This window comes from Heterodontus francisci, chromosome 3 (assembly GCF_036365525.1).
Source record: "Heterodontus francisci isolate sHetFra1 chromosome 3, sHetFra1.hap1, whole genome shotgun sequence".
In the NCBI taxonomy this organism is placed as follows: domain Eukaryota; kingdom Metazoa; phylum Chordata; class Chondrichthyes; order Heterodontiformes; family Heterodontidae; genus Heterodontus; species Heterodontus francisci.
The window spans coordinates 119733241-119755697 of NC_090373.1; the positions used below are offsets into that span (position 1 = coordinate 119733241).

A 22457-nucleotide genomic window follows, 5' to 3' on the forward strand; every position below is an offset into this window, starting at 1 on the left:
CTGATGACGTCAGCGGCCGGCTGCATTGTTAAGAATCACTTTGTTCACTCAATGTTCCTCACCAACGTTTAGTTTAGAGATACAGCACTGAAACAGGCCCTTCGGCCCACTGAGTCTGTGCCGACCATCAACCACCCATTTATACTAATCCTACACTAATTCCATATTCCTACCACATCCCCACCTGTCCCTATATTTTCCCTACCACCTACCTATACTAGGGGCAATTTATAATGGCCAATTAACCTATCAACCAGCAAGTCTTTGACATGTGGGAGGAAACCGGAGCACCCAACGGAGACGTTGTGTGTCCTTTTCTCTGTGCGAATGATGTGTGCCAGTATGTAGCGCCGATGTCACATCCCTTTGCACCGTTGGCCCTTCAGGAGAGCCTGTGTATGCAATAACATCATTGCCATGCCACCATTACTCATGAGCGTCTCTACAGATGCAGTGACATGGACATTGGCTCAGTCAGATGCTGCCTGTAATGGTTTACACTGGGATGATGCAGATGTGGACTGGTGCACAGCAGGTGAGCACAGGTGATGTGAGCATGCAGAACGCATGTCGGTTCCTATGGAGCAGACAGCCTTTGTCTGATACGCCACGTCCGTACATGCCTAGCTCACTGCTAGCCCTGCGTGCAGAGCCTGGGTGCCATCTGCCCTCCCATGCGTCTTTCATGTAGGTGCTCAGCATCCTCATAGTCCGAGGAGGAATCCTGTTGACGTCTCTCCTCATCATGCAGAGCAGCAAAGAAAGGAGCTGGCCTTTTTGGCCCATAGTACAGGGTATCACCCTATCCATACAGGCATTGGAGGTGCTCTTTCAGCATGCTGATCCCCTGCTCAGTGGTGGCTCATGTAGTTCAGTGGCTGGCATTGTACCTCTCCTCTGCAACAGTGGTGGGGTCTCTCACTGGTGTCGGGAGCCATATCTGCAAAGGATAGCCCTTATCTCCAAGAAGCCACCCCTCCATCTGAGCCAGTTCAGTGAACAGCGGTGGCAGCCAGGACTGGAGCAAGACCCAGGTGTCATGGCAGCTGCCTAAGAAGCGGTCACACTTTCACAGCAAGCATCTGCGGTGATCACATACCAGCTTGGGGAACGAGCCCGGCCAGGTGGTCGAAGTTTCAGTAGGGGAGCATTTCGGGAGCAGTGACCATAATTCCATAAGTTTTAAGGTACTTGTGGATAAGGATAAGAGTAGTCCTCGGGTGAAGGTGCTAAATTGGGGGAAGGCTAATTATAACAATATTAGGCAGGAACTGAAGAATTTAGATTGGGGGCGGCTGTTTGAGGGTAAATCAACATCTGACATGTGGGAGTCTTTCAAATGTCAGCTGATTAGAATCCAGGACCAGCATCTTCCTGTGAGGAAGAAAGACAAGTTTGGCAAGTTTCGGGAAGCTTGGGTAACACAGGATATTGTAAGCCTAGTCAAAAAGAAAAAGGAAGCATTTGTAAGGGCTGGAAGGCTAGGAACAGACGAAGCACTTGAGGAATATAAAGACAGTAGGAAGGAACTTAAGCAAGGAGTTAGGAGGGCTAAAAGGGGTCATGAAAAGTCATTGGCAAACAGGATTAAGGAAAATCCCAAGGCTTTTTATACATATATAAAGAGTAAGAGGGTAACTAGGGAAAGGGTTGGCCCACTCAAGGACAGAGATGGGAATCTATGTGTGGAGCCAGAGGAAATGGGCGAGGTGCTAAATGAGTACTTTGCATCAGTATTCACCAAAGAGAAGGACTTGGTGGATGATGAGCCTAGGGAAGGGAGTGCAGATAGTCTCAGTCATCTCATTATCAAAAAGGAGGTGTTGGGTGTCTTGCAAAGCATTAAGGTAGATAAGTCCCCAGGGCCTGATGGGATCTACCCTAGAATACTGAGGGAGGCAAGGGAGGAAATTGCTGGGGCCTTGACAGAAATATTTGCATCCTCATTGGCTACAGGTGAGGTCCCAGAAGACTGGAGAATAGCCAATGTTGTTCCTTTGTTTAAGAAGGGTGGCAAGGATAATCCAGGAAATTATAGGCCGGTGAGCCTTACATCAGTGGTAGGGAAACTATTAGAGAGGATTATTCAGGACAGGATTTACTCCCATTTGGAAACAAAACAAACTTATTAGCGAGAGACAGCATGGTTTTGTGAAGGGGAAGTCGTGTCTTACTAATTTGATTGAGTTTTTTGAGGAAGTGACGAAGATGATTGATGAAGGAAGGGCAGTGGATGTTATCTATATGGACTTTAGTAAAGCCTTTGACAAGGTCCCGCATGGCAGACTGGTACAAAAGGTGAAGTCACACGGGTTCAGAGGTGAGCTGGCAAGATGGATACAGAACTGGCTCAGTCATAGAAGACAGAGGGTATCAGTGGATGGGTGTTTTTCTGAATGGAGGGATGTGACTAGTGGTGTTCCGCAGGGATCAGTGCTGGGACCTTTGCTCTTTGTAGTATATATAAATGATTTGGAGGAAAATGTAGCTGGTCTGATTAGTAAGTTTGCGGACGACACAAAGGTTGGTGGAGTTGCGGATAGTGATGAGGATTGTCAGAGGATACAGCAGGATATAGATCGGTTGGAGACTTGGGCGGAGAAATGGCAGATGGAGTTTAATCCGGACAAATGTGAGGTAATGCATTTTGGAAGGTCTAAGGCAGGTGGGAGGTATACAGTAAATGGCAGAACCCTTAGGAGTATTGATAGGCAGAGAGATCTGGGTGTACAGGTCCACAAGTCACTGAAAGTGGCAACGCAGGTGGATAAGGTAGTCAAGAAGGCATACGGCATGCTTGCCTTCATCGGTCGGGGCATAGAGTATAAAAATTGGCAAGTCATGTTGCAGCTGTGCAGAACCTTAGTTAGGCCACACTTAGAATATTGCGTGCAATTCTGGTCGCCACACTACCAGAAGGACGTGGAGGCTTTGGAGAGGGTACAGAGGAGGTTTACCAGGATGTTGCCTGGTCTGGAGGGCATTAGCTATGAAGAGAGGTTGGAAAAACTCAGATTGTTTTCACTGGAAGGACGGAGGTGGAGGGGTGACATGATAGAGGCTTACAAAGTCATGAGCGGCTTGGACAGAGTGGATAGTCAGAAGCTTTTTCCCAGGGTGGAAGAGTCAGTTACTAGGGGACATAGGTTTAAGGTGCAAGGGGCAAAGTTTAGAGGGGATGTGCGAGGCAAGTTTTTTTACACAGAGGGTGGTGAGTGCCTGGAACTTGCTGCCGGGGAGGTGGTGGAAGCAGATACGATAGCGATGTTTAAGAGACATCTTGACAAATACATGAATAGGAAGGGAATAGAGGGATATGGGCCCCTGAAGTGCAGAAGGTGTTAGTTTAGGTAGACATCAAGATCGGCGCAGGCTTGGAGGGCCAAATGGCCTGTTCCTGTGCTGTACTGTTCTTTGTTCTTTGTTCTTCAGCTAGATTGAGAGGGCTCCTTTAATTTGCAGGCTTGCGAGAAGCCTGATAGTCACATGAGTGCAGTCTATGAACATTACAACCTACAGTTCTCTGGAAATGGTGCCAGAACCAATGGCCCTCTGGGCCTGGCTGTGAAAGTCCGTCCTGAAGCGGACATACTCACTGGCCCTCCGGTGCAGGGCATCGGTGACCTCCCTGTTGCAGCGGTGCACTGCTGACTGTGTGACCCCACAAAGGTCTCTAGTGAGCCCCTAAAAAGCTGCAGAGGCATCAGGCTTGTGAACCGCTGCCACTATGAGGAACAAGGCATATGATGTCCACCGGAGCCCATGTGCTGCTGGCCATCCTTGACCAGGGCACAGAGACGTGTCACCACCCTCTGTACATGCGCAATTGCCTCTTACACTGGTGCTCTGACATCTGATGGCATGTCATGTGGGGCCTAAAGATGCACAGAAAACGTAATGGCAAGCTCCCCTTGGGAGCTGCTGCTCATGACGGGAGGCCTCTACGTGGATCGCACCTGCCTGTTGTATTGCCTCTGGCGCATACAGATCCTCACGAGCAGAGGATCTCACAATGTAGGATGAGCCATACCTATTTCCATGTAATAAATAAAGTTGAACCCTTCATGTATTCGAAGATTCCTAACAGAGCACAGATTGGTGTTGACAGGCTGCTTTCCTGGATCAACTATGTGGCGTGCCATGGCATTGTCTATCTTGGCCAATACTCAGAGTGGCACAGCATGACCACATCAAGATCCTACCAGCTGAATCAATTGCCCCAACCATCCATATAACTTTAATGCTCCTGTCCTTTTTGGCACCTTCCCCACACACAGGGTGCCTAGTGTGCCATTGCTCTCTCACAAACATGAACAAACACAGAGCGTACACTGTTAACGGAGGGATGGTACACAGTACTTCCCTTGATGCCAGCAGAGCTTTCCCTCCAGTAATCCCAGACCCCTTCCCTTTAAGAATACAGTGAGACCCTTGTGTATCCCCCCTCCCTCCTCCCTTTAAGAATGCAGAGAGACCCCTGTGTATCCCTCCCCCTTCCAGTATGCAGAATGAGAGCCCTGCAATGCCCCTACCTCCTCCCTTTAAGAATGCAGAGTGAGACCCCTGTGTATCCCCCCCTCACCCTCCTCCCTTCCATTATGCAGAGTGAGACCCCTGTGTATCCCCCCACTCCTCCTTTCCAGTTGCAGAGTGAGAGCCCTGCAATGCCCCCTCCCTACTCCCTTTAGGAATGTAGAGTGAGACCCCTGAAAAGAAACTTACCTTCTGCCTCTGTGGACCCGCCGGCTTTTCCAATCGTGAACGGGACGGCACGTGACGGCCACCCGTTCATTGAAAAATCAGGAAGTGTCAATGGAGAGACGGTGGGCTGCATAATCGGCAAAGGTAAGTATCGTTTACTATATGCTAATTGTGGTGTCGCCACCATGCAGCAGGGGGGGCCACACCGAGGTCTCCCCGCCGCCGGTAATTTGCAGCAGCCCTTCTCGACATCGCGGGTCAAGGTGGGCCTCTCTCCGCAGAATTTTACCGGCCCCTGCACCACGACCCGCTATGTCGAGGGGCTGGTAAAATTCAGCCCATACTCTCTGGAGTTTAGGAGAGGAGAGATCGCATTGAAACTTAAAAGATTCTGAAGGGGTTTGACAGAGTAAACACTAAGAGGTTGTTTGCCCTGGCTGAGGAATCTAGAACACGGTGGCACAGTCTCAGGATAAGGGGCCAATGATTTAGGACTGAGATAAGGAGACATTTCTTCACTCAAAGAGTTTTGAATCTTTGGAATTCTCTACTCTAGAGAGTTGTGGATGTTCCATCATTGAATATATGTAAGGCTGAGATAGACAGAGTTTTGGTCATTCAGGGCATCAAGCAATATGAGGAGCAGGTGGGAAAATGGAGTTGAGGCAGAAGAACAGCCACGATCTTATTGTTCCTATTTCTTATGTTCTTACGAGCCTTTTTCTGCCTCATTAGAATGTTTAAGCTAGGACTATGTCAATTGCAGATGCAGAACCATTATGCCAATTTATAAATCCTGCAGAAATCTCAGGACAGCTCTGTAGGTCTTCACCCCATTTTCCCTCTGCAGTGTCTGTGAACTGAGTGTTTTTCAGGCACAAAGAGTAAAATCTACCCTTATAGCTATTTCTCCAGGATTGCTGCTGATCTTCCTCTGACATTTTTGACAGAGACCCTTTTTTCTGCCCAGTGTTTAAGTAACAGTAGTGAGACCCATGGATCGTAACAGAGAACCCTTATTCTGTATACCTGCTATTGCAATGCATCATATGCTGCCATAAATATTGAATGGATAGCCAACCTTTGGCAATCTAAAAATGTTTGTGATTTGACTCTACTTAATTCAAAATTAACACCTCAAAAAACCCACTCTATTGGTTGTAGAATCTTGCCCCTTGTGGAATCCTTGGACCCAAACTGTTTGACTTATGCTGATGACTTTTCCATTGAACAATGATTTGTGTTACCCCTTATACGCTGCTTCTAGCAGCACAAAATATAAACTAAAAATTCAACTGACCAAAAATGTATTTTTGTCACAGACCTTTCCTGAGTTACAGAGAAACATTGCAGCTTAGTAGTTCAATTCTTTAGTGTATTCTACTATAATTCTGGATGAAACATGTGCTCACTTGTATTTCTCTTCTGTCATGTTCAAGGGTTTCTCAGTACCCAAGGCGCAGAGGTTAACCTTACTCTCGCAACAACTTTCTACCCAGCCTTTGGAAAGGAAGATTGGGGATAAGGATAGAGGGATCAATGAGGTATTTTTTGAGGAAGGTATTTTTAAAAGGGAGGTGAACAGTACTTGAAGAGAGGAACTCATATGCAATGTTGGCTAGCATGGGGGCCAGGAAGGATAGTTAGGTGGTCAGCAGTTTAGTGGAAGTTGGTTCAAGGAGCAGGAAATGAGTCTCATAGATGAGATGAACCAGCATAAGGGGAGATGAGAGAGAAACTGGAGAGAGACGATTGTTCAGGGGTAGGGCAGGCACCTGAGGATAAACTTAGCTCAGTGGTAAAGAGGAAAGGGGTTGCAGCAGAGGTAACTGCATGGATAACCTCAATCTTAGTGACCGAGATGACCATGAGCTCCTTGTACTTATTGGAGTGGGATGGGGCCAGGAAAAAGAAGGGGTATTTAAGGAGGTGGTTTGGAGTAGCAGAATGAAGCCATGAGTTATCTTTGTTCTTCAAAATGATCCCGGAGTCGTAGGTGATTTTGGTAGCAGAGAGTGAGATCTCATAGTATTTGATGTGGTTCGGCCATATCTATTAATAGATGACTAAACCATTTGTGCACTATAGATGCTCTAGATTACATCCCTTGGAACTGAGGGAATGAGGGTTGAGCCATACCAGGGGAAATTACCAGGATAGGAGAAGATAAGATTTTTATTGAGGACAAGGACATCAGAGTTGGAGGAGAAAAAGTGTTGAACAGATCAACAGTTGCAGCAGTATTATAGCAAATGGAGAACCAAAAGGAATGCAGTTGATAGCTTAAAAGTGCAATTGTAAGTGACTTGGGGAACAGCTTTTCCAGAGGCGGACATGTAAATAATTGGTGTGAAATATTAGATATGATAAGCATAATGAGAGAGGAAGTACTGGAGGGCCTGACATCCTTGAAAGTGGATAAATCACCAGGGTTGGATGGATTGTATTCCAGGCTGTTAAAGGAAGCCAGGGAGGAAATAGCAGATGCTCTGAAGATCATCTTCAAATCCTCACAAGATACAGGTGAGGTACCAGAGGATTGGAGGTCTGCGAACGTTGTTCCATTGTTCAAAAAGGGTGCAAGGGATAATTATAGGCCTATCAGTCTGACCTTGGTAGTGGGCAAATTATTAGAATTAATTCTGAGAGATAGAATAAACTGTCACTTAGAAAGGCACATATTAATCAGGGATAGCATGGATTTGTTAAGGGAAGGTTGTGTCTTCCTAAATTAATTGATTTTTTTGAGGAAATAACGAGGAGGATTGATGAGGATAGTGCAGTGGATGTTGTCTATATCGATTTTAATAAGGCATTTGACAAGGTCCCACATGGCAGACTGGTCAGAAAAGTAAAAGCCCATGGGATACAGGAGAATGTGGCGAGTTGGATCCAAAATTGGCTCAGTGATAGGAAACAAAGGGTAATGGTCGATGGATGTATTTGTGACTGGAAGGCGTTCCACATGGTTCAGTGTTGGGTCCCTTGCTGTTCGTGGTATATATTAATGATTTGGACCTAAATGTGGGAGGCATGATTGGGAAATTTGCAGATGACACAAAAATTTGCCATGTAGTTGATAGTGAAGAGGATAGCTGAAGACTCCAGAATGATATCAATGGTTTGATTGAATGGGCAGAAAAGCAGCAAATAGAATTCAATCCAGACAAGTGTGAGGTAATAGAGTTGGGGAGGGCAAACAAAGCAAGGTAATACACAATAAACGGGAGGATACTGAGAGGGGTGGTGGAAGTGAGAGACCTTGGAGTGCATGTCCACAGAACCCTGAAGGTGGCAGGACAGGTAGATAAAGTGGTGAAGAAGGATATGGCCTGCTTTCCTTTATTGGCTGAGGTATAGAATACAAAATCAGGGATGTAGTGCTGGAACTGTATAAAAAGCTGATTAGGCCACAGCTGGAGTATTGCATACAGTTCTGGTCACCACATTACAGGAAGGACATAATTGCTGTGGAGAGAGTACAGAGGAGATTTGCAAGAATGTTGCCAGGGCTTGAAAATTGCAGCTATGAGGAAAGATTGGATAGGCTAGTTTGTTTTCCTTATAACAGAGGAGGCTGAGGGGTGATTTAATTGAGGTATACAAAATTATGAGGGGCATAAAGTAGACAGGAAGGACCTGTTTCCCCTAGTGGGGAGGTCAATTACCAGGGGGCACAGCTTTAAGGTGATTGGTAGAAGGATTAGAGGGAACATGAGGAAAAACTTTTTCACCCAGAGAGTGGTGGGTGTCTGGAATTCACTGCCTGGATCGGTGGTGGAGGCAGAAACCCTCAATTCATTTAAAAGGTACCTGGACCTGCACCTGAAGTGCTGTAACCTGCAAGGCTACGGACCAGGTGCTGGAAGGTGGGATTAGATTGAGCGGCTAGTTTTTTCAGCTGGCGAAGACACGATGAGCTGAATGGCCTCCTTCTGTACCGTAACTTTTCTATGGTTTAACGGATATTGCTGTATGTACCTACATTCATACTTTCATGGAAGTATGCATCTGAACCCCAAAGAACCCTTTGTTCATCTGCATCCTTTCCATTAAGTGTGTATTTCCATCCTTGTTTTTTCTCCAACAGTCTGCCATCCCAATAGCCTGCTTTTATATTTCTGATTATATTTAGCCCTCCACATTGTTTACCAAACCATTTGTGTTCACAACATCTAAGTCCAAATCATCTATATACACTGAAAATAAAAGTGGATCCAGCACTGACCTCAACATACATCACTTCCAGTTTGTCTTCTGTCTGAGCAATATCTACTTTCTTTCCAAGCTTCAACAGTTCCCCTCATAACTAATGCCCAAATTTTGCTAACAAGCCTTTTGTGAGATATCTTAATGAATGCCTTCTGAAAATCCAAATGAAAGTCTAAGTGCTAGTAGATTTAAAAATTCAAAAAAAAGCCCAGAAAAATACTCAAAACATGCATCTTCAATATATGTGAGCTTTTAAAAGCTCTTCTTCCTGAAAGTCTTTCACATTAGTTTTTTATGGGTTTGCTGGTGACTTGGTATCTAACACTACTAAAGTACACTTTTAAATAGCTTGGTAGAACTTTCACCTTCACCTGCTATGGATGGAAGCTTCCAATGCCCACTCTCAGCCAAAAATGAAACAAAGCCAAGATTAGATGGTAACCATGCTGCAATCCTTGCTGATCCATTCCCTGTCTGCTCTCAGAAATATGGTGTATCCTACAAATAGATCAATCCTGAGGGATCCATTAAATAATTTTAGAGCCTCTAATGAGGTTTATATTCCCTAGCAGCACAGTCTCAAAAAATAAACTCACAAATTTCTTTGCCACAGCATGCTGTGCTTGATCTGTGGACTCACTTTCGCAACCTCCTATCAATGTTAGTGGTACTTAAAATCAGTGCTTATAGTGTCCATAATCTTGCTTATTTAAAGTTGAATCTCAGTTGTTCTGCTGATTTTCTAAGAAACCATTATACAAATTAGCTCATTATTTCCAGAAATATGCTATTATACTAATTATAATTGACAGCCCGCAGAATTTTAAAGAAAAAAGAGAAAGACTTGCATTTATGTAGCACCTTTCAACACGTCCAAAAGCTCTTTAAAGCCATTGAGTCACTGGTGTAATGTCGGAAATGTGGCTGTATTTTTGTGATAATGGTTGAAGGACACTGGGGAGATTTCTCCTATTTTTCTTCGAACAGTAGCATTGCATTTTTATGTCCATCTGAGAAACCAGAAGGTATATGGCGTTAGCTCGCAGATCAGCTGTGATCTCATGTCAGCTATCATTCAGTTGGTAGCACTCTTGCCTCTGAGTCACAAGGCTTTGGATTCAAGAGCCATTCCAGAGCTTGAGCACAAAAATCAAGGCTGACACTCCAGTGCAGTACTGAGGGAGCGCTGTACTGTCGAATGTGCCATCTTTCGGATGAAAGGTTCAGGAGAGGCTCCACCTGCTTGCTCAGGTGGATGTAAAAGATCCCATTGCGCTATTTTGAAGAAGAGGAGGGAAGTTATCCCTCGTGTCCTGGCCAATATTTATCCCTCAATCTACATCACAAAAACAGATTATCTGGTCATTATTACATTGCTGTTTGTGGGATTTTGCTGTGTGTACACTGGCTGCAATGTTTCCTGTATTACAACAATGACTACACTTCAAAAAGTAATTCATTGGCCATAAACGCTTTGAGACCTCCGGTGGTGCTATATAAATGCAAGTCTTTCTTTGCATTAAATGGCTGAACAGGCTCAAGGGCTAAATGACCTACACCTGCTCCATGTTCCTAGGTAGCTTCGATTTCACCGCTCATCCAAAGATGACACCTCTAATAGTGTAAGATTTCGAACCTCACTTATAATTTGTTCTTGGACCAGACAATAAGAATTCAGACGAGGAGACACCTAATGTAGTAATATGGGGATGATTTATTACGGCTAAAAGCAATATTTATCAAATCCAAGGCAGTTGATATCCTAGTCCAGATGGCCTTTACTCTCCACTGGCTCTAGTGGCACATTCAGCTCCTGACTCCTCTTCTCTTGTCTCTCCCGTCATCATCTTCAAATCTGTACACCGAACCTCTCCAAGTCCGTTCTTTTATTCTTTGTAACCAGTGGCTCCTCCTGTGCATTGATTGGTTGGTTCATACATATCACTGTTTTGATTGGTCCTGCCATTTCATTTTTCAGTACTTCCGTTTGTATATTAATCCTGATCACATGCACAAAACAATGTGTACAAACAATCCATTACAACCTTGAGGTCCATTTCATACATTTCCAGTGAGACTCATCCTGCTTTTCTGTTACATTTTGATCACAACTTGTTACATAGTTTTCAATATCTGTTCTTTCCCTTTATTAGTCTGTATCACAAAGTAATTCTGGATGACTCAAACTGTATAGGCAGCATTTTTTTCCAGTAAGATACACAGCTAAAGTTAACTCTTCATTTACCAAAAGGTTATACAAAACATATATATTACATATATATATAAATGAAAATGCATAAAATTCATAATACAAAAAAAGCCAATAAAAATGACAGAATCCACATTTCTTACAGTAGTGCAGTGCTCCCTCAATACTTCATTGGAGTATCAGCCTAGATTTTGAGCTTAAGTCTCAGGAGTGGGTCTTGAACCCATAATATTCTGACACAAAGCTGAGGCACAGCTAACACCTAATATTTTCACTATAGTTTTGTGAAGTTTCCTGTATTGTGATAATTAGGAAACAGGTAAAAGAACATAAATGTCCATGGAGGTATAGATAGTAGAGCAAAGGGAGTGGTGTTACTGGTGTACTTTTTTTTTGTACGTCAGTTTGATAGCAAATGATATGTAGAGTGTGGCAATGCTATTCGCAGAAGGTATCAAAACATCAGCTAGATTTACCTGTTAAGATTTCTTAATTGCAGATGAGTCTATTCCAGTACTCTAATTTTGCAGATGTATTTCTTGTAAAGCCTAACTGATATATATTTATTTGCTGTGTTTTTTTAGCAGACCATATTATAATAATTTTCCTTGTTTATGCACATAGATTTAAATGGAAATAACTACATTGATCAAGAAGACATACGGGCCATCATACTTCGCTTAACTAATAGGATGATGGATGAAATAAATATATTAGCATTGACTCACTATGTGAGTAACTGTATAATTTCCATTTGTAGTAATTTACTGCAATAATACAATGTTCAAGTGATTCAAACCCTGCATAGCTGAGGCATGTTTTTAGGAGGTGCAGACCTGCCTGGCATCTGCACACTCCTCTTGACCTTATAGGCTGGTGTCCAGAGGAAAGACGAAAGCCTATACGTCTGGGGCCTATTCGGTTGCAGGAGTTGCTGGAAGGTGCTAACTTGAGGGAAGCACCAACCGCCTAATGGGACTCCACGCCAGATTTTTTGGGATTTACTCCCTTAGCCATTAACTCTTGATGTTGTTGTTAATGTTGAAGGCACTGACCGACAGGGCCCAGATCAGCACAAAAGTAGGTGTGATCTTGCCCTCCAAGAGTGTGAAGGGAGCAGCTACAGGTCACTGCTTTCCACCTCCAGGTTGCCACCTCCATCCCCAAACCCTTCAGCTACTACAACCTCTGGTGGTCAATCTGACATGACTGTAGGTCGCTTAGGAGTGAATTCAGTGCAGGCAAGTGATTTTTCTGGCCAGTAACAGGCTGAAGTGAAATAAAAACAGTATCTTCGCTTCACTCATTCAAACAAAACCCACCAAAATAGTACAATTTTAGGTTTCATAAAATTTCATACATTCCTTTTGCTAGCTCCAATCCCAGAGATTTCCAGAGGAGTCTTTCTGTCCTGTTTATAGATAGATGTTATGTACCCTGACCAACCCAAACCATCAAATTGGCAGTATGGCTCTTTTCACTCAGTTAAAGATTGGCCTCCCCTACATTTTTGGCATCTCCCCTTGTTTCACTTGTCTCATCTTTCTTTTAAATTTTCACAAACTACTGTCCCTTGAAGCTTCAACCCAAGTTTCTCTTTGAGTTATCCACTCTTATGTTTCAGCCTCTGCAACAAGCAATTTTTCATCACATTTCCTCTTGCCATGAGTTCTCTTCTATTAATTCACCAATCTCTAGTCCTCCCTAAACCTTTTCCTCTGTATCTTTCTTACCCATATTCACAGCCACCACCACAACCTCAACATCTCCTGTGGTCTCTTCATTCATATAGTCTCAATCACCAACAAGACCATCGCTGACCATTTCTTTGTAATTTTCACCACTGATATATCACATTTTGACTTCCTTCTCCCCCAAGTCACTTTCAACTGTAGTATCAAACTATTTAGCCTTTGGTCCTCCATTCGCCAATATCTCTGCAGCTGTTGATCTGCTCAACTGATCCCTCAGCTCCACTTTCAATACCCTTGTCTCCCATCCCTGTAATTCCTCCTGGTACAGCCTTGAGGAAAGTGAAATAGATCTTCCCCAGTTGTGCAAACAGGAAATCAGCACCCATTTTACACCACGCCCTTACAGACATGAATGAGGGGCTTATTGCTTATTTGGGAATTCCTCAGGAAACATGTGTCTGAGGAGTGAAGCAGGTGCCAGACTGCTCTGCTCAGCTTCACTTGGCTTGGAGGTAGCCTAGAAACTGACCGACAATGAAAAGGTGAATTTTAGTAACTTAAAAAAAAATTCATGTGGAACCAGGAGGAGCAGGGTCCTCACAACTTCACAGTACTGTCACCGCTGGCTACAACTGGTGCCCATGCACCATTCTTCCCCTTTCCCCACTTCTAGGCACTAAACTGTAGCCATTGCCAATGAGACAAGTGGCCCAAAATTAATTCATGCACTAGGCGTGCTGCTTGTGGAGGTATGACAGGCACCAGCAGCTTGCCCAGATTAGATGAGTCCCGAACCTTAATTTCAGGCCAGCCTCTGGCCTCCTGTTTTGGGCGCACATTCTAGCCTCATTGCCTGAAACTGTGACTAATGAATTGCTACCTCAAAGATTTCAAAAAGAATTATAACTTTGCACGATACAAATGTCCAACAGTTTATATCACCCTGCTGTTACCCTGATGCTTATCTTGAGTCTAGTGCTCTTAATATGTGCATTTTTAAGGATGCAGCATTAGAACTGGAAGGCTACTGTGCCTCAGTCAAGAGGCCTTGAGATTCTCATGCTCCATAACCTCTAGGATCTCAGTTATGGTGCCAGGCAGTTCCAATTCAGCATCTAGGGCAGTTGGCATATTTGGCTTTCTGTCACAAGGATGTGCATTGATGGAGAATCCAAACATGCTGTTTTTTCTTGAGAGATGTCAACATGGTCCTTTCCCATTATATGACTGCTCCCGTTATTGAGCTTCTGTTCAGCGCTCTCACTGATCTGTGGAAGAGTAGAATTCATTTGGTCTCCCACCCTATCCAAGTCAGAGGAACTGGTTAAGTCCATGGCCCCAGTATAAGCATTTCTCAGTGATGCTATTATTGTGCTCCAGACTCCTGCAGGAAGCTTTCAGTTGCAATATGTACTGAGGTAACCACATGCTCCATGATTGCATCCAGTGTCAGTAGCATACACCAAAACCCCACATAGGTTGGTGTTGACATGTAGCAGAGGTTTTCTGGCAGACAGTCCAACACACTGAGCATCTTTTTTTTTAAAGACTGAGCCCCTAAAGACTACATCTTTGTCTTCTTCAGTAGAGCTAGGATACTGGCTTGCCCTCCTTAAGGAGCATCTTTCCACTTGCACTTTCTCCTGCTCGCTTATGCCCAGTGAATCGCCCAGTACAGACCCCTCTAAATCCTAACGGTCGAGTGCTGATATTTTTTTTTTTATTCATTCATGGGATGTGAGCGACGCCTGCCAGGCCAGCATTTATTGCCCATCCCTAATTGCCCTTGAGAAGGTAGTGCTGAGCTGCCTTCTTGAACCGCTGCAGTCCATGTGAGGTAGGTACACCCACAGTGCTGTTAGGAAGGGAGTTCCAGGATTTTGACCCAGCGACAGCGAAGGAACGGCGATATAGTTCCAAGTCAGGGTGGTGTGTGACTTGGAGGGGAACTTGCAGGTGGTGGTGTTCCCATGCATTTGCTGCCCTTGTCCTTCTAGTTGGTAGAGGTCACGGGTTTGGAAGGTGCTGTCGAAGGAGCCTTGGTGCATTGCTGCAGTGCATCTTGTAGATGGTACACGCTGCTGCCACTGTGCGTCGGTGGTGCAGGGAGTGAATGTTTGTAGATGGGATGCCAATCAAGCGGGCTGCTTTGTCCTGGATGGTGTCGAGCTTCTTGAGTGTTGTTGGAGCTGCACCCATCCAGGAAAGTGGAGAGTATTCCATCACACTCCTGACTTGTGCCTTGTAGATGGTGGACAGGCTTTGGGAGTCAGGAGGTGAGTTACTCGCCTCAGGATTCCAAGCTTCTGACCTGCTCTTGTAGCCACGGTATTTATATGGCTACTCCAGTTCAGTTTCTGGTCAATGGAAGCCTCTAAGATGTTGATAGTGGGGGATTCAGCGATGGTAATGCTGTTGAATGTCAAGGGGAGAAGGTTAGATTCTCTCTTCTTGGAGATGGTCATTGCCTGGCACTTGTCTGGCGCGAATGTTACTTGCCACTTATCAGCCCAAGCCTGGATATTGTCCAGGTCTTGCTGCATTTCTACATGGACTGCTTCAGTATCTGAGGAGTCACGAATGGTGCTGAACATTGTGCAATCATCAGCGAACATCCCCACTTCTGACCTGATGATTGAAGGAAGGTCATTGATGAAGCAGCTGAAGATGGTTGGGCCCAGGACACTACCCTGAGGAACTCCTGCAGTGATGTCCTGGAGCTGAGATGATTGACCTCCAACAACCACAGCCATCTTCCTTTGGGCTAGGTATGACTCTAGCCAGCGGAGGGTTTTCCCCCTGATTCCCATTGACCTCAGTTTTGCTAGGGCTCCTTGATGCCATACCCAGTCAAATGCTGCCTTGATGTCAAGGGCAGTCACTCTCGCCTCACCTCTTGAGTTCAGCTCTTTTTTACATGTTTGAACCAAGGCTGTAATGAGGTCAGGAGCTGAGTGGCCCTGGCGGAACTCAAACTGAGCGTCACTGAGCAGGTTATTGCAAAGCAAGTGTCGCTTGATGGCACTGTTGATGACACCTTCCATCACTTTACTGATGATTGAGAGTAGGCTGATGGGGCAGTAATTGGCCGGGTTGGACTTGTCCTGCTTTTTGTGTACAGGACATACCTGGGCAGTGTTCCACATTGCAGGGTAGATGCCGGTGTTGTAGCTGTACTGGAAAAGCTTGGATAGGGGCGCGGCAAGTTCTGGAGCACAGGTCTTCAGTACTATTGCCGGAATATTGTCAGGGCTCATAGCTTTTGCAGTATCCAGTGCCTTCAGTCGTTTCTTGATATCACGTGGAGTGAATCGAATTGGCTGAAGTCTGGCATCTGTGATGCTTGGGACTTCAGGAGGAGGCCGAGATGGATCATCAACCCGGCACTTCTGGCTGAAGGTTGTTGCAAATGCTTCAGCCTTATCTTTCGCACTGATGTGCTGGGCTCCCCCATCATTGAGGATGGGGATATTTGTGGAGCCACCTCCTCCAGTTAGTTGCTAGCTCTGCTGGACAGATGCTGCCAGATCTGCTGAGTGGTTCCAGCATTTCTTGTTTTTATTTCAGATTTCCAGCATCTGCAGTATTTTGCTTTTATCCTCCAGTTAGTTGTTTAATTGTCCACCACCATTCACGGCTGGATTTGGTAGGACTGCAGAGCTTAGATCTGATCCGTTGGTTATGGGATCGCTTAGCTCTGTCTATCGTATGCTGCTTATGCAGTTTGGCATGCAGATAGTCCTCGGTTGTAGCTTCACCAGGTTGACACCTCATTTTGAGGTATGCCTGATGCTGCTCCTGGCATGCCCTCCTGCACTCTTCATTGAACCAGGGTTGGTCTCCTGGCTTGATGGTAATGTTAGAGTGGGGGATATGCCGGGCCATGAGGTTACAGATTGTGGTTGAGAACAATTCTGCTGCTGCTGATGGCCCACATTGCCTCATGGATGTCCAGTTTTGCATTGCTAGATCTGTTCGAAATCTATCCCATTTAGTACGGTGATAGTGTCACACAACATGACGGACAGTATCCTCAATGTGAAGGCAGCACTCCGTCTCCACAAGGACTGTGCGGTGGTCACTCCTACCAATACTGTCATGGACAGAAGCATGTGCGTCAGGCAGATTGGTGAGGACGAGGTCAAGTATGTTTTTCCCTCGTGTTGGTTCCCCCACCACCTGCCGCAGACCCAGTCTAGCAGCTATGTCCTTTAGGACTTGGCCAGCTCGGTCAGTAGTGGTGCTACCGAGCCACTCTTGGTGATGGACATTGAAGTCTCCCACCCAGAGTACATTTTGTGCCCTTGCCACCCTCAGTGCTTCCTCCAAGTGGTGTTCAACATGGTGGAGTACTGAGTCATCAGCTGAGGGAGGGCGGTAGGTGGTAATCAGTAGGAGGTTACTTGCCCATGTTTGCCCTGATGCCATGAGACTTCATGGGGTCCGGAGTTGATGTTGAGGACTCCTAGGGCAACTCCCTATTGTATACCACTGTCCCGCCACCTCTGGTGGGTCTGTCCTGCCGGTGGGATAGGACATACCCGGGGATGGTGATGGCAGTGTCTGGGACATTGTCTGTAAGGTATGATTCCGTGAGTATGACTGTCAGGCTGTTGCTTGACTAGTCTGTGGGACAGCTCTCCCAACTTTGGCACGAGCCTCCAGATGTTAGTAAGGAGGACTTTGCAGGGTCGACAGGGCTGGGTTTGCCGTTGTCGTTTCCAGTGTCTAGGTCGATGCCGGGCGGTTCATCCGGTTTCATTCCTTTTTATTGACTTCGTCGCGATTAGGTACAACTGAGTGGCTTGCTAGGCCATTTCAGAGGGCATGTAAGAGTTAACCACGTTGCTGTGGGTCTGGAGTCACATGTAGGCCAGACCAGGTAAGGACAGCAGATTTCCTTCCCTAAAGGACATTAGTGAACCAGATGAGTTTTTACAACAATTGACAATGGTTTCATGGCCATCATTAGACTAGCTTTTTAATTCCAGATTTATTAATTAAATTCAAATTCCACCTTCTACTGTGGTGGGATTCGAACCCATGTCCCCAGAGAGACACCCTGGGTCTCTGGGTTACTCATCTCTGTGCTGGAACTTCTTCAAAGGGTAAGAGCAAGTGATGGTGCATCTTTCAGAAAGTTTTCTCCCTCAGTCTATGCTCCTGAAAGGCCCAAGATGTCTGATAAACCTAGAAAAATGTTCAACAGGGTTAGCATAGTTCTTTTTAGGCAGTCCCTTGGGAACGAGAATGACTTTCTTCCACTCCAGGGTTGTGAGTCCTTAGGTGACTGAATAGTCCTATTCTGAATTGGCACACTCTGCCACAGGTGGGGTAGGTGATGCATGATGAGGTGAGTGGATTGGACGCTCGAATTTCCGAACGCTTATTCCAGTGTTTGGACTTGGTCCCTGCCTGGGCATGTCAATGTTGTTTGAACTGGCTGGCACCTTCGCGGATGCTTCTTCTCCATTTTGCGTGGTCTCTGACAAGAGATTCCCACGAATCAGTGGAGATGTCACATTTTTTCAGGGAAGCTTTAAGGACATCCTTGTAGCGTTTCCTCTGCCCTCCTGGTAACCTCTTGCCGTGATGGACCTCAGAGTAGAAAGCTTGTTTTGGGAGTCTTGTGCCTGGCCTGCAGACGATGTAGCCCACCCAACGTAACTGACCAGTGTCTCAATAATGGGGATGTGGGCCTGAAAGAGGACACTGATATTGGAGTGCCTGTCCTGCCACTGAATTTGCAGGATCTTGCGGAGGCAGCGCTGGTGATGTCTCTCCAGGGCTTTGATATGCCTGCTGTACAGTGTCCATGTTTCCGACGCATAATGGAGGGCAGGCAACACTGCGGCCCTGTAGACCCTGAGCTTGATGCAAGATTTGAGGTCTTCATCATCAAGCAGTCTTTTCCTCAGACAACCGAAGGCTGCCCTGGCACACTGCAGGTGATGCTGAGTTTCATCCTCAATGTCTGCCCTTGCTAAGAGGAAGCTCCCAAGGTATGAGAAATGATCCACATTGTCCAGTGGTTCGCCATCAATCTTGATACTCGGGGTGGGGGTGGGGGGTGGCGAGGCGGGCGTTGCGGGGGAGAGGGGGGCGGGGCGGGCGGTGGGCGGGGGGGGTGGGTGGTGACGGTGTTGCGCTGCGGGAGCTGGCTGGTAGAGGACCTTTGTCTTGCGGATGTTTAGCTTAAGGCCCATTCTTTCATATGCCTCTGTGAATGTATCAATTGGGGTTTGAAACTCACCCTGAGTGTGCGCATATGCAAGCGTCGTCATGGTACTGGAACTCGATGAACCTTGGTTCTGGACTGGAGGTAATGTAGGTTAAATAGTTTCCCACTCAACCTGTTGAGTAGATCTACTCTGGCAGGGAGCTTCATGGAAATGAGGTGGAGTGTTGCGGCGAGGAAGATGGAAAAGAGCGTTGGTTCGATGACAGAACCTTGCTTGACCCCAGTTTGCAGTCTGATTGGGTCAATGGCAGCTACATTGGCAAGGATTACAGCTTGCATGTCGTCGTGCAGTAGGCAGAGGATGGTGATGAATTTCTTCGGGCAGCCAAATTTGAGGAGGATGTTCCATAATCCCTCCTGATTGATAGAGTCGAAGGCCATTGTGAGGTTAAAGAAGGCCATGTATAAAGGTTGCTGCTGCTCCCTACATTTTGCTTGGAGTTGTCTCGCTGTGAAGATCATGTCCACTGTGCCTCTTGATGGACGGAATCCATATTGCGATTGGGGATGGGGAGGAGGCGGTTGAGATATTCAAAATCATTAGGGGTCTGGACTGAGTAGATGGAGAGAAACTGTTCCCACTCGTGAAAGGATCGAGAATGAGAGGGCACAGATTTAAAGTATTTGGTAAGAGAAGCAAAAGTGACATGAGGAAAAACTTTTTCACGCAGCAAGTGGTTAAGGTCTGGAATGCGCTGCCTGAGAATGTAGTGGAGGCAGGTTCAATCGAAGCATTCAAAAGGGAATTAGACTGTTTAATGAAAAGGAAGAATATGCAGGGTTATGGGGAGAAGGCAGGGGAATGGAACTGAGCGAATTGCTCTTCCGGAGAGCCAGTGCAGGCATGATGGGCCGAAGGGCCTCTGCACTGTAACGATTCTATGATTCTGTCATTCTATGACTCTTGTGATGACCTTCCCTGTGGCGGACAACAGGGATAGCCCTCTATAGTTACCACAGTCGGACTTGTCACCTTTTTTGAAGATGGTCACAATTATGGCGATCCTCTGGAGGTAAGCAATAGCAGATGAGTGACCGTTCCTTGCACTACCAGGTTGGCATGCTGAGAGTGTGAGACAGCTACGTATCCTGCTGTTTGTGACCATTACCCGATATCTGCAATCTTGCATGCCCTTTCTCTGACAAGAATGTTGATGATGGACTCCTCTGTTGGTATTAGGATGTGTATAAAGGCAGAGCCTCCTCCGATCCTGGTGCACTCCCTTCTATTGCGTGTGCACTTCTGCAATAATGGAAGTGGGTTAGTCTGTGTGCTGTTGAAGAGTTCTGTAGATGTTTGAGGGGGCTCAGCATAATGTGTATGATGAGTAAGGAGCATTATGTGTGGCCAATGGGGGCACATAGTTGTAAAAGCAATAACAAGTCTTGACTATATCAGTACAATCAGCAGGAAGTATAATGGCATGTCCCATTGTGATCTGGGAAATGGGTGAGAGGAGAATTGATAGCTCTGGGGTTCAAATAAGGTAATTCAATGCTGTGCAGAGAAGAGAAATGTGAAAAAGAGGTTTCTTCTGGCAATCTTACTGAGGTCGTTAAATTTCTTCCCTCACTGCTGGTGGCATTTATCTGCTCTGACAACTCTCTCTATTGCTACTGAGTAATTTGTTTATGTAACTATCACCATCGGAAGGGTAAAAGACATTCTTCTGCTACTCACTTGCTCTATGAACACCCACACAGTTATGTCAGAAAATCTAGGAGCCCTGGATGAAGTTATGCTGCATGCTGTCAGAAAATCATTTTCCACTAATTACCATTGAAAAGTGCAGCACTTCTTTAAAGGCTGAAAGCTGCCTTGAGTAGCTGCCACCCTGCTGGACCTCCTGCCCTCCTAATTTATGAGCTGCCTATAAAAAGTATGCTTAGTGCTCAAATGAGGCATGTTACTGAAACAAAATACTGTGGATGCTGGAAATCTGAAATAAAAACAGAAACTGCCAGAAATACTGAACAAGTCAGGCAGCATCTAAAGAGAGGAAACTGAGCTAACGTTTCAGGTCTGTGACCTTTCATCAGAACTGGGAAAAGTTAGAAATGTAATAGGTATTAAGCAGGTGAAAGGGGGAGGGTGGAGAGAGATTAAATGACAAAAGAGTTCATGGTACTAAGCCAAAGGGAGTGGTAATGAGACATGTAAAGAATCAGAAAATGTCTCTGGATGAGGTGTGAATGGCAGGATAATGAATAGCTGCCATCTGAAGGCAATGAAAAGGGAAAAGAAACGAGAGAAAGAAAAGCAAACCAACAAAGAAAAAGGAAATAAAATAGGAGCAGAGGTTATGATGTAAAATTGAACTCTGTTGATTCCAGAAGGCTAAGAAGTGCCCAATAGGAAGATAAGGTGCTGTTCCTCAAGCTTGTATTGAACTTGGTTGGAACACTGCAGGAGGCCGAGGACAAAAAGGTCAGAGTGGGAGCAAAGTGCAGAATTAAAATGACAGGCAATTGGAAGGTCTGGATTATGCTTGCGGACTGAATGGAGGTGTTCCGCAAAGTGGTCATCAAGTCTATATTTGGTCTCACAATGTAGAGGAGACCATATCATAAGCAGGAAATACAGTATATTAAATTGAAAGAAGCACAAGTAAATCACTGTTACACCTGGAAGGAGTGTTTGGAGCCTTGGACAGTGAAAAGGGAGGAGGTAAGAAGGAAAGGTGTTGCATCTTCTGCGCTTGCATGGAAAGGTGCCGTAGGCAGAGAAGAAGGTTTTCGGGGTGATTGAGAAATGGCCCAGGGTGTCGTGGAGGGAATGGTCTCTTCAGAATTCTGAAAGGAGAGAGGAAGAGAAGATGTGTTTGGTGGTGGCATCATGCTGGAGGTGGTGAAAATGGCGAGGATGATCAGTTGAATACCGAGGCTGGTGAGTGGAAGCTGCAGACAAGGAGATCTTTATCGTGGTTCCAAGAAGGTGGGGAAGGAGAGAGAGCATAAGTGCGTAAAATGGAATGGACTCCGTAAACCATAGTGTGAGGGGTGTCAGCCTCAGCTGAGGAAAAGGGAAGACATATTGGAAGCTCTAGTATGGAAGGTTACATCATCAGAACAGATGTGACAAAGGCGGAGAAATTGCGAGAATGGAATTAATGTCCTGACAGGAAGCAGTTTGTGAGGACATGCATTCAAGACCTGATACTGGTTGCAATCAAATGAGGCCTGATCAGAAAAATAGCTTGTGTTTCCGACTGACTGCATCTGACAGGCAGATCAGACGCACTGCCGACCAATCTATGCTACACAGAAATATCTACCCTTATCCTGTGGAACACCAGGCTGAATTTTCAGGCCTCCTGCTTAATGGAATCAGGATGGTAGCATCAGGAATATGGTGGGTCATTATCTAATGCCATATTGCCCTCTCACTATACCAATGGCA

At 45.6% G+C, this 22457-nt stretch overlaps 1 protein-coding gene across 1 annotated transcript in view; it reads left to right on the forward strand.

The window, feature by feature from the left end:
• Positions 1-13868, forward strand: part of LOC137367136 (calcium and integrin-binding family member 4-like) — a 30345-nt gene extending 16477 nt beyond the window's left edge. Inside the window, exons 4-5 of the mRNA XM_068028575.1 lie at positions 11747-11853; positions 13818-13868. Of these exons, the coding sequence (XP_067884676.1) occupies positions 11747-11853; positions 13818-13868 (158 nt within the window). The remainder of the gene's footprint in view (positions 1-11746; positions 11854-13817) is intronic.
• Positions 13869-22457: the final 8589 nt, after the last annotated feature.